Here is a 12,184-nt window from a genome sequence, read left to right on the forward strand (position 1 = left end):
TTTGCCCTATTTAAAAATTTCAGTCATTTTACTCACCAAAATGTTGAACATTTTGCAAGCAATATGGCCACCACCTATTGTATCAGTCATTTGTACTAGACCAAGTGTAGGTGACTCAAACAACTGGAAGTAAAGACTAGTAGGATTTACTCATCTGAAATTTTGAAAAGCACGATGCAGCTGAGGTTGTGAGCAGGGCTGCGAGTTCTGCGGAATGGCCATCAACAGGGAGTTAAGTTCAAATCAGTGTTTGTCAGAAGCAGTAAGTTTGATTGAGCTGAAATCTGTGAATTCTTAATGATGTCTATTTTACTTCAAAAGCATGTACAATGTCAGCCGATCAGATTCTAGCACACATTTCACATGATTAGTGGTGAATATGTTCATCTAAGGTATATTTATTTCTTTATATTGGCTTGAATTGACAAGAACTGCATTGGGGTGATATTTGTAAAAGGTTGCTTGGACCCCACAGGTCACAGTTTGTGGTTTTATTTTTTTTATATTGCTTGTTTATATACTCTTGTATAGACTAAAAACAATAGAAACCTGTGCCAAGGGCTAAAATGATAAAATAATGGCGGTCTGTTCATCCTTTGTTTCTGTATTACAGTACTCACTCTGTGAAAATGTTCTCCGCTCTATGAACATTGGAGTTTGTGAAGTGTACTAAACCCTTGTAAATCCCAACTTACCCACTGCTGGAGAATGCTGTGTTTCCCACAGTCATTTATACAACCCAGTGCTGTGTGTGTTACCTTCATAAATTCAGAGGAAAACTGAAAATACAGCAAATCTTCACCGTAACAACCACCATGGTCCTGTTTGTGGCTCAGTTAGATGTTTAAAGCTCCAGGCAGCTGAGATCCTGAGCTCGGGTTACTGTCTGTGTATAGTTTCACATGTTCTCCTTTTTTCAATAAGCGTTTTTTTCTCAGTTCTCCAGTGTTCTCCTACACAACCCAAACCGTGTCGTGGCTTAAATAATTGCCTGTAGTTGTGAATTTGTCTGTGAACGTGTCATGCCCTGCAATGGTCAGGCGTCTTTATTCCCCTCCTCCCTTCTAAGGGAGCTTCAGTAAGCAGTTACTGAAGATGTGGTTCTTAATTGTAAAGAAGTCTTTGTATTTCTAAATACAGTATTCTCCAAAGTGTGACACAGGAGTCACAAAACTGTAAACAAATGTTAAACAAATCCGTACAACAGAAATATACAGTATGAAGTTCTTTCATGCTTTTATTCTTCCTGGAAGACGCATGAGGGGTTTCTATGCTGATTTCTTCCCGTAAGGGGTCTTGATTTGAAGTGAACAGCTTCCTACTGAGTGGACTGTGTGCCCAACATGTCAAACACTGCAGGACCTACAAACACAGCGGTTTCTGAGTTATTGGACCTTGACGCAATTGTTGCTGTTTTGGCTCTGGATATGAAATGAAATGATAATATCTAATATGAGGTTAAAGTGCAGAACTGTTTGAATTCAGTGTTTACTGGATGAATGTTGGGTGAGTCACAGCCATTTTTATACACACTGTATCATCTCTGTGAACTCAACATAATAGCCAGATTTTAAATGTTCTTTCATCATGCAGTCTTTTGTGTGACCTGGCTGTGCTCTTCTCTTCTACAGGCTCCTCGGTGGTTTGCTTTTTGTGGTAAACCCTCTGAGATCATGCTGATGTCTTCTTGGTTTTATGGTGACACAGCTATGATTACAGCCTGGCTTGGGTTTTTGATTTATTTAAACGAATAATTTTAAGCCCAAAAGAATTTTTTTCTTAACCCGAATGCAGTTGATCAGCCAATACATATTTGGTGTTCAATTTTTCTTTCTTTTGTTTTGGTACTCCACTTAAAAGGGACATATATCTACCAAGGAAGCTAAGAGCTACAAGCTAAGATCACTAGATTTGTGATGTAGGTTCTGTCTGTTAAAGCAGTTGTGTGGTGGTGAAAAGATGAAAATCGCAAATAAAAATGTTCAGCATTAACAATGGACACTAGCATTTAGCTCATGGTTGTGACTGATGTTTAACCTGCATAAAGTGTATAACTTTATTTTGTCCTTATATTGAAAGACAGCATTTGAATCAGAATCAATAAAATTGAATCATCTAGAATCAATATAAGATGTTTGTTTTAAATCAATCTGGTGAAACAATTAAGGGTGTGAAGATACACAGCTGGATAAGAAATGAGCTAGCAGCGTAAGTAGTTTAACACTGTGTACTGTAACTTACAGTAGCACACATTTTATTTCCAGTTTAGTCTTCTGAAATAACAAATAAAAAGAAACTGTCAGGAAATTTAGTGTCAGCAGCTTCATGGCTGAGGGTTCGACTTCACCCTGTGTGTGTTGAGTTTTCATTTTCTCCCAGTGCTTCTGGGGATTCTTGCGAGAACACCAGCTTCCTAACCAGTCCTAACCAGTTATATGCTGATTGTCATCTCTAAATGACCTGTAGTGTGATTGAGTGTGCTGCGCGATGAGTCATATTCAATTACATTACATGTAGTAGTGGAGTCCCCATTCAATTACACTACATTTAGTGGAACATTTAGTTTTATATCAATGAGTATAAGAAATTAATCAATTCTGTAAAATAAAACTTTAATAAATGGTCAGACTCGGGTCGGGTCTTTTTGAAAGAAAAAATAAATGCTTGTCGGGTTTGGGTAAAAAGTGATTCGGGTCACCTTGGGTTGGGTACATTTCTCTAGACCCGAGAAGACCTCTAGTATCCAATGAGCTGCAGTGGCTGAGCTGCTTTAGTGGGAGATTTAGCACAAACCTGCCTCAGGACACAATCTTTAACTATTCTCAGCTTTGTAAACTTTATTTATTTATTTATTTATTTATTTATTTATTTATTTATTTATTTTTTATTTATGGGCAAAAATAGTTATTTAATGAACTTAAAATGGTGTTACTCCTCCAGATGTTAAAAGTGCAGACTGGGTTTTAAGGGAAATTTCTGGGGGCATAGAAATGTTTGCACTTATTTTCTGAAACTATTTCCAAACATGTACTCTTGTTAGGAATTATGTCTGGCCCCTCAAGACTAGCATCGTTAAAACTATTATATCTTCGGTAATTCTTGTTGACTTGTTTTGGAGAGATTTGATTAGCGTGATGCTGATTGCTCAACGCAGCCTGCTTCTAAACTGAGGCTAAACTGTGTTAAACAACTGTGCTAAACAGTGAGGGAATGTGTTTACACTGATGTTATTAATCCTGCAGTGATAATTCTGTTCAATTTGTCACCAAATACAACATTTATTCATCATACCTGCCCTGCCATCTAATGTATGCAGATTTTTAACCAACAGGAGGCTTCTAATTTATGTATATCAAATGCTGTTATAATATTATTATGGATTTAATTGGTAGAATTCATAATCATTATATTTAGTAATCCTAGAGTACCGTATATCTACTGTTGAATATTATTTCTTATTTATTGATGTCTAACAATTCAGGTTAGAGCCGGAACAAAGTTCTTGTGAGTAGGTCAGTGTCCTTATACCGCTGACATACACTGAAACCTGCTACATTCTCAGAAAAGCTTTTCATGATGTAATGCATTGCAATATCATCCTCACTATCATATTGTTGTCCTCCTCCTCCTTGCATTAGAGTATTAGATATTCATTAAAAACTCCTACATTGAAAAAAAAAACATTCGTGGGCCTGGTTACAAGGCATGATTATTGTGTGTGTGTGTGTGTGTGTGTGTGTGTGTGTGTGTGTGTGTGTGTGTGTTTGTGTGTGTGTTTAGATAACGTATTACATACATAATGTAAGTCCTGCTGCTGTCAGGAGCAAGATGGTGAATTTTGTTATTAGGGGTCCAAACACCAACAGTGTTGTAACCCTAATGTTTTGTAGATTCTAAGCATTAATTTGCCTAATGTACAGTACTTATTTTTGTGAGCTAGTCTCAGGAATTTTGGCCTACTTTTTACAAAATATTTCAAGCAACTTAGCAGAGTGTGATTCTCAATAATTATTAAAAAACAAATCGATATCTGTGGACTATATGGTTTCCACTTGTCACTTCTAGGGAGGCGGAGCCTAATCTGACTAACTTATTGAACTAACTATTTGGACTATTTTCAATAACTCTTGATTGGTTGCATAGTTTTGCAAACAAATTTGAGATCGTTTTCAAACTACAGGGCTTTGCTGCATATGTGGATGCTAGTCTGTAGCTAGATTTTTGATGATGGCTTGTTCAAAAACATGGCCGCCATGGAGATCAAGATCTAGCAGGAACTTTACAGAGTTAATGATGAGCTATGGTATTAAATTTTGAGTAGTAGGTCCCGCTTGCATGCAATAAACAATATAACTTGTAAACATATATATCTTTTGTGAAATAGGTGGAATGTATTTTGTCTCGTGATTCTTTTGCTGAAAACATCAAAAGTTGCCTTTTGAACCATTTCACCTCATCCCGTCATAATGCTGATGCTTTGCATAATGTGCTAAACACTTTTTAGTCATTCAGTCATTTTACTCACCAAAATTTTGAAAATTTTGCAAACAATATGGCCACCACCTATCAGTCATTTGTACTACACCAAGCGTAGGTGACTCAAACAACTGGAAGTCAAGACTAGTAGGATTTACTCACCCGAAATTTGAAATTGGTAAATATGTTCTTCTAAGGTATATTTATTGCTTTATATTGGCCTGATAATTGACAAGAACTGGGCATTGGGGTGATATTTGTAAAAGGTTGTTTGGACCCCACAGGTCACATTTTGTGGTTTTATTTATTTATATATTTTGTTGTTTATATACTCTTGTATAGACTAAAAACCCCAGAAACCACTGCCATGGGTTAAAATGATAAAATAATTGCTTTTTAAGCAACCCAGTGGAGAAAAGATTGATCTCTTAATCTGTTTTGCTAGTATGGTGTTTTCAGTGTGCAGTCTGTAATTAATCATGTGTAATAAAACATTCCCACTTCTAAATGTTATTCTCTCTCTGAGGCTGTTAGAGCATTTTGTTTGTTCATTTTAAAACTGCTGTATTTCTGACTTCCTGTCTTTCTTGTTTTCTATGTACCTCAGCCTGATGAGTTAACCAACGCGCTGGAGATCAGTAATATTGTGTTTACCAGTCTGTTTTCGCTGGAGATGCTCTTGAAGCTGCTGGTGTATGGCCCTTTCGGCTACATCAAGAACCCTTACAACATCTTTGATGGCATTATTGTCGTAATAAGGTACACGCACATGTCAGCAGCGCAGGAATTCAAACAGCATCACTGCGGCTGTAATATTTTGTCATGTTCATCATTATTATTTGAATTCTTTCTGGCACTTACTTCAAAATAGTGACACCTTGACAAATTGCAGCCATTACTGAGCCTGTGACAGCTGCTAGCTGGTCTTTCTGTTCTGGCAGCTGTCAGGACGATGATTTTGATGCTGCTCGTATTTATAACACTGTTAAATTTGCCTCTTTTATTTGATGATCCTTGAAGTCTCAGATGAGCTAAGATTATTGAATATATGTTGTAAGTTACAACATTTGTGTGTTTGTGTGTGTGTGTGTGTGTGTGTGTGTGTGTGTGTTTGTGTGTGGTGCAGTGTGTGGGAGATCGTGGGCCAGCAGGGAGGGGGCTTGTCAGTGCTGCGGACCTTCAGGTTGATGCGGGTGCTGAAGCTGGTGCGCTTCATGCCAGCGCTACAGAGACAGCTTGTGGTTCTGATGAAGACTATGGACAACGTGGCAACTTTCTGCATGCTGCTGATGCTCTTTATCTTCATATTCAGGTCTGAATGAGTGAGAAGGAGAACAATTCTAAATGAAATCCACTGGTTTACCAGTAGACCAGCAGAAACACCAGTCTGCTGCATTATCTATTCTACATTGAAACTACATATAAGAAGCTGACAATTCTGTTTTAAAATAATATTGAGCTATAAAATTGTGAACATTTCTCATATATTTTGTGCTTATCTGTTTTAATTATTTATTTGTTTGTTACGATTTGGTCTCATATATATTCTTAAAGATTCCATAATATTAAATTGTATCTTCTGCTCTGCTTGAAATAGTATTTTGGGAATGCACCTGTTCGGGTGTAAGTTTGGCTCAGAGAGAGACGGTGACACGATGCCTGACCGCAAGAATTTCGACTCTTTGCTCTGGGCCATTGTCACAGTGTTTCAGGTAATTGTGCCCAATATAAAGCGAAAGCCTTATTCTATTTGTCAACTCAGCTTTGATTTCAGTGTATTTGTACAAATAGAAGAGCGCTGAGTGTTGAGTCTTTGACTTCAATCATTAGATCCTCACCCAGGAGGACTGGAATAAGGTTCTCTATAATGGCATGGCCTCCACCTCACCTGTGGCGGCTCTCTACTTCATTGCTTTGATGACCTTTGGGAATTACGTGCTGTTCAACTTGCTGGTGGCTATCCTAGTGGAGGGCTTCCAGACTGAGGTACTGTAGGGCAATCCTAAAATCATCACTCTTTCTCTCCCTCGATCATTTTTACTTTTTGTTGACTCTCTGTCTTCCTTTTCTGCTGTCCTCCTTCAATACCCCTGCCTGTCTTTCTCATTCTTTCCATTCCTCTCCTGCTGATCATATTCCAAGTCTGTCTTTTTTCCCCCTCAGCTATTCTCTTCTCTCCTCCTCTTCTTTCTCTCTTCGCTCTCCTTTTTCTCTAATGGTTTTCATTTTTTTCAGCAGGCATTGATGAGTTCCTCGTTGCGTTTTCACTGTGGGTGCATCAATCTCATGCCAGCTCCGTGCTCTTGCTCACCTCAGAGCACTTTGTCTCGCATTCCTCCCTTCGTCTTCTCCTTTGGTTTTTTCCTCTGGTCTTATGCAAGCACTTATCACCCAACACATAGCAGCTATTTCTCGGCAGAAGGTATACAGACAGAAAGAAAACAAAAGGAAGAAAAGGATAACCCCTGGATAAATCAGACATGAAGGCTATACCCATGTATCATTTTTTGGGTGGAGGGGATTTTCTTTGAAAAGAGGCGCAGACTGGCTTCTCCGCCATTTTAATTAAACACCATCTTTCTTGCCACAAGCTGTAAAAACAATGGCTTTGATCTTCTCTCTTTAGACAGGCAATGACGAAGGGCACATTTTTCATATTTAACACTACAGTCAAAAAAGTGAAAAAGGTAACACTAAGTGGAAAAGTCAGTCTGTCAGACATTTTTACCATTCTCAGCCACTGTTCTAGACATAAGCTAATAGTCTGGATTCATATACTGTACTTCTTACTATCAGAAACTTTGGAATTTTTTAGATTGTTTTGTAAACCATTTACAAAAAAAAAAAAAAACATTACGCACATATAAAAGAGATATTTAATAGATCAGGGCCTAGTAATTCCAAAACATTTACTAATGCAGAAATGTTTTATTCAGGCTAATGGATAACAACATTAGTTTTCAGACAGAACATTATTACTTCCTTAACTGTGCTATCAAGTTTGCTTTACTAAACATGGTAAACGGCCTGAATGTGGTGATCGAAGCTGGAAGTATCTCCGCTCATTAAGGTAAACATGCCTGGTCATCTTGTCTGCCAGACTGAAGTAGCCTTTTTATAGCATAATGGCAGAGGAAATTATTTTACCCACTTGAAAGATTTCAAAAATAAATGCTCTGTGATAATTATTTTCCCGGAAATTAGTCCAGTGTTGTTTTCTTTGCCTTTGCTAAATAAGTACATTTTGAAATACCTCCAATGTCAACTTAGTTCCTCTACTGCCGAAGCCCTATTTTCCTTTAGCCTAACACATCCCAAAGGGGTTTACTTAATTTCTTTTTAACCCACATCCTTTCTTTCAAACATCGCATTATTTTTTGCTGGCCAAACTTGCTGTGTGTCAAGGTTGCCAGGGAGACCATCAGATGAATGAGATATGTTAAGGAGAAAGATTCAGGCCTTGGATCGAAGCCCGGGCAGCAGCGAGCTGCCTCGGACACTGCTTCAAGCAAATAACTCCACGCAATTAGTTCATGGAAATGGGTGTGATCTCAGTTACACCAGCGTGTAATGTCAATTTCCTGACTCATTCAATTATCCGCTCTAAGTAAGCCAGTACTTTTTGTTGAACCCCTCCATTGCTGTTTCAATTACTGCTGTGAGAAATATAGTGACTATAACCACAAGTCTATATGGAAATATTGTGATTATAGCAAGAAATATATTTTTGAATTTCACACATTGTGAGAATTTATGGTAACAGTGTACAAGTGTACACATATCAATCATCCTGTCTGTCTTCTCTGACCTTCTGCTAGACTGCTAGTGTATCTGTTTCTTATCTATCTGAAATATATTTTATTTCAAAACTATGCTGCTTTTCTGTCTTTTTCACTACTTTCCTATCTGCGGTCGGGAAAAATCACATCTCCACTTTAGGAACTGTCCAAGAAGGAAGACTTACATGGTCAGCTGAGCTGTATTCAGCTGCCAGTAGACTCAGGGGTATGTAGCACTCATCTTGACGTAACCCATTGCGACTAATCAGGAGGTCCCCAGATTTTGTGCACGGTGTCGCTTGTGGTTGTTTGCATAGAAGCCGATATGTCTTTAAAGTCCCTCTTCAGGTTCACTTGCTCAATCCCTGAAGGCAAAATCCAAACCTTGCAAAGCTTCTTTATTTTATCTGGCTTGAAGAGGATGTTTTTTGGGGCTTATGGAAAGCCACAGTGAAATCAAGCAAAGCCAGCCAGACTACCAAACAAAAGCAAATAAAAGGAATGGGAACTCACTTTAAATGGACTTGAAAATCACTCTGCACGAGATAGCTTAAAGTACTATTCCACATCCAAGAGCGATTTGCTCTTTCTTATTGTTCATTTTGTTTGTTATTATAGCTTTCACTCCATACTTCCATTGGTAATGCTACCAATTCTATTGGAATGATAGGACGCTGACACTGGAGGTTTGGTTTAAAAAGAGAGAGAAAAAAAAGCTCTTGATCCTGTTGAGGTGACTGTCTGTTCATTATTCTGGGCATTGTTTATCTTTTTTTTCCCCTTTGCCATCGATGCGGCTGCGCTAGGTGTTGCATGCAGTCAGAGGTCATAACAAGAGTTTCACATGTTTGTCTTTCAACATCATTTCATCCATGTCAACAAATGCAGCGTATCACAGTTCAGGTGAAGACTGCAGATTATAATCAGTTGAGCAAGTCTAGTTTCCTCAAAATAAAGAAAATACACTAAAAATTAAAATAAAGAACAACCCCATACACAACTAGCACAGAATGAAGCCGATGCTACTAAAATGATTACCGCTTTCATTGACCCTAAACACCATTAGAGACGTTTAGCTGTTTAGGCATTCATAAGCCGATAGAGGCGACAGAAAAGGTCAGTTAAAGCCTAATGAACTCTCTCACTAGTACGTCTGGACTCTCTCTGCTGAGAATGACCACACAGGGCTAAGTATTTAGATTGCCAAATCACGGTCAATCTGAGAACTGCCCTACTAACTCCACACGGCTGCCTCCAGGTGAATACAGTCGTATGTAAAAGTTTAGGAACCCCTGACAATTTCCATGATTTTCGTTTATAAATATTTGGGTGTTTGGATCAGCAATTTCATTTTGGATCAGCAATTTCATTTCATTTTTCATCAAATCAAAACGAAATTAGACAGGTGCATAAATTTGGGTACCCCAGCAGAAAAATCACATCAATATTTAGTAGAGCCTCCTTTAGCAGAAATAACAGCCTCTGGATGAATGTATTTTGGACCATTTCTCCTTACAAAACATCTCCAGTCCATTTAGGTTTGATGGTTGCAGAGCATGGACAGCCCGCTTCAAATCACCCTACAGATGTTCAGTGATATTTAGGTCTGGGGATTGGGACGGCCATTCCAGAACATTGTACTTGTTCAAAACTAGATTTTGAGCAGTGTTTTGGGTCGTTGTCTTGTTGAAACATCCAGCCTCGGGGTAGCTTCAACTTTGTGACTGATTCCTCAACATTATTCTCAAGAATCTGCTGATATTAACTGGAATCCATGTGACCCTCAACTTTAACCAGATTCCCAATACCGGCACTGGCCACACAGCCCCACAGCATGATGGAACCTCCACCAACTTTTACTGTGGGTAGCAAGTGTTTTTCTTGGAATGCTGTGTTCTTTTGCCTCCATGCATAAGACATCCTTGTTATGACCAAGTAACTCAATCTTTGTTTCATCACTCCACAGCACCTTATTCCAGAATGAAACTGGCTTGTCCAAATGTGCGTTTGCATACCTCAAGAGACTCCGTTTGTGGCATGTGTGATGAAAAGGCTTCTTTCGCATCACTCTCCCGTACAGTTTCACCTTGTACAAAGTGCGATGAATTGTTGAACGATACACAGTGACACCGTCTGTAGCAAGTTGATGTTGTGGGTCTTTGGAGGTGGTCTGTGGGCTGTTTTTGACCGTTCTCACCATCCTTCACCTTTGCCTCTCCAATATTTTACGTGGCCTGCCACTTCTGGCCTTAACAAGAACTGTGCCTGTGGTCTTCCATTTCCTCACTATGTTCCTCACAGTGGACACTGACAGCTTATATCTCTGCGCTAACTTTTTGTAGCCTTCCCCTACACCATAATGTTGAACAATCTTTGTTTTCAGGTCATTTCAGAGTTATTTTGAGGCCTCCATGTTACCACTCTTCAGAGGAGAGCCAAAGAGAACAACAACATGCAATTGGCCACCTTAAATACCTTTTCTCATGATTGGCTGCACCTGTCTATGAAGTTTAATGAGCTCACAAAACATATTGTGTGTTCCGATTAATCAGTGCTAAGTATTTACAGGTATTCAAATCAACAAAATGGCAAGGGTGCCCAAATTTATGCACCTGTCTAAATTCGTTTTGATGCATATTGCACATTTTCTGTTAATCCAATAAACTTCATTTCACTACTGAAATATTACTTCAGTGTCCTTCAGTTATTTGATAGCTCAAAATGAAATTGCTGATCCAAACACAAATATTTATAAATGAAAATCATGGAAATTGTCAGGGGTTCCTAAACTTTTGCATACTACTGTAACTACACAGGGTGATGATGCTAACCTAAAGATTAAAAGCACACACAGGCAAACAAAAAGTGTGGAAAATGGTTTGTACTGCCACCTACGAACCTATCACAGCTGTGTTTATTATGTTTTGTTCTTCATCACATATAAGGCAATATCGCTTTACCAGTCTTGATTTTTCTGATTCAGAAATCTTTTGTTTTTGCTCGCATTGTACTTGATGTGCCTTCTCATCTTGACAAGTCCTGTTCAGTGTTCACTACTCTTTGTTTTAGCCATGGTGGGAAATAATTATTGTTTTATTGTTCAATAATCCCACTGGTTTCAGGCTCTTTCACACATCCATCACTCAGTTGTCACCTTTTGTTGCAAAAACAATTCCTCAAAAACTTGTAGTTTGGGCTGGATTGTTTTAGAGTGAAAACAGTGGGAGGCATTGACATTAGTTAGAACGGTTTGTCAGAACAGTTTTCACTCTTTCTCTTTTAATCTTTCTCATCTCTCAGTTTCAGCATCGTATTGCTGTATGTAAGAATTAAAATCACATACCAAAGGGAATGCAAAAAATAATTAGTTTGGCATCAGTTTCATGACCAAGATCTTCACGGTTAATTGCACATTCGTTTAGACACTGTTTTCCCAATCCAATTTACTCCTGCTTTTAATGTTCAAAATATAATTTCAGCATTACCTGAGAGTTTTTTCTTGGCTAGATTTATGCTTTATTTATTTTTTTATTTATTTCTTTTTCTGAATAGTTTTCCAGCTTTTATATTCTGCTCGTTTTCTCATCTTCATCATTCATAGAATAAGGTTACAAATTCTTTGTATTTCTGCAATGACAAAAGTAATGAAATGGAATGTTGTTGAAGGAGAGAGAGCGAGAGAGAGAGAGAGACAGAGAGAGAGAGACTTTTAACTGGTGCTGCTGTTCTAACAAACCACCCAGTGCTGAAGTTTTGCACTAGACCACACTGAAACACTGGTTTTGTGGAGACTGTAGAGGGAGAGAGATACAAACGAAAATAAAGACACAAGCCGCTGATAAAAATAGCAGAGTTTATTTCTACAGTGCGATTATTGAATGTGTCTGTTCTACTAATGCTGTCCTTCCAGTGGGCCGGAAAAAAACCCC

General features: G+C 38.3%; 1 protein-coding gene across 11 annotated transcripts in view; it reads left to right on the top strand.

The window, feature by feature from the left end:
* cacna1g (calcium channel, voltage-dependent, T type, alpha 1G subunit) overlaps positions 1-12,184 on the top strand; it is a 105,330-nt gene that overhangs the window by 41,164 nt on the left and 51,982 nt on the right. For 9 of the 11 annotated variants that reach the window (XM_047817661.1, XM_047817659.1, XM_047817660.1 and 6 more), the window contains exons 9-13: positions 5,084-5,235; positions 5,603-5,788; positions 6,074-6,188; positions 6,307-6,462; positions 8,416-8,481. In XM_047817661.1, coding sequence (XP_047673617.1) covers positions 5,084-5,235; positions 5,603-5,788; positions 6,074-6,188; positions 6,307-6,462; positions 8,416-8,481 — 675 coding nt within the window. The remainder of the gene's footprint in view (positions 1-5,083; positions 5,236-5,602; positions 5,789-6,073; positions 6,189-6,306; positions 6,463-8,415; positions 8,482-12,184) is intronic. The other 2 variants (XM_047817664.1, XM_047817663.1) reach the window with 1 other exon arrangement.

Source organism: Tachysurus fulvidraco, chromosome 8 (assembly GCF_022655615.1).
Source record: "Tachysurus fulvidraco isolate hzauxx_2018 chromosome 8, HZAU_PFXX_2.0, whole genome shotgun sequence".
NCBI classification, from domain to species: domain Eukaryota; kingdom Metazoa; phylum Chordata; class Actinopteri; order Siluriformes; family Bagridae; genus Tachysurus; species Tachysurus fulvidraco.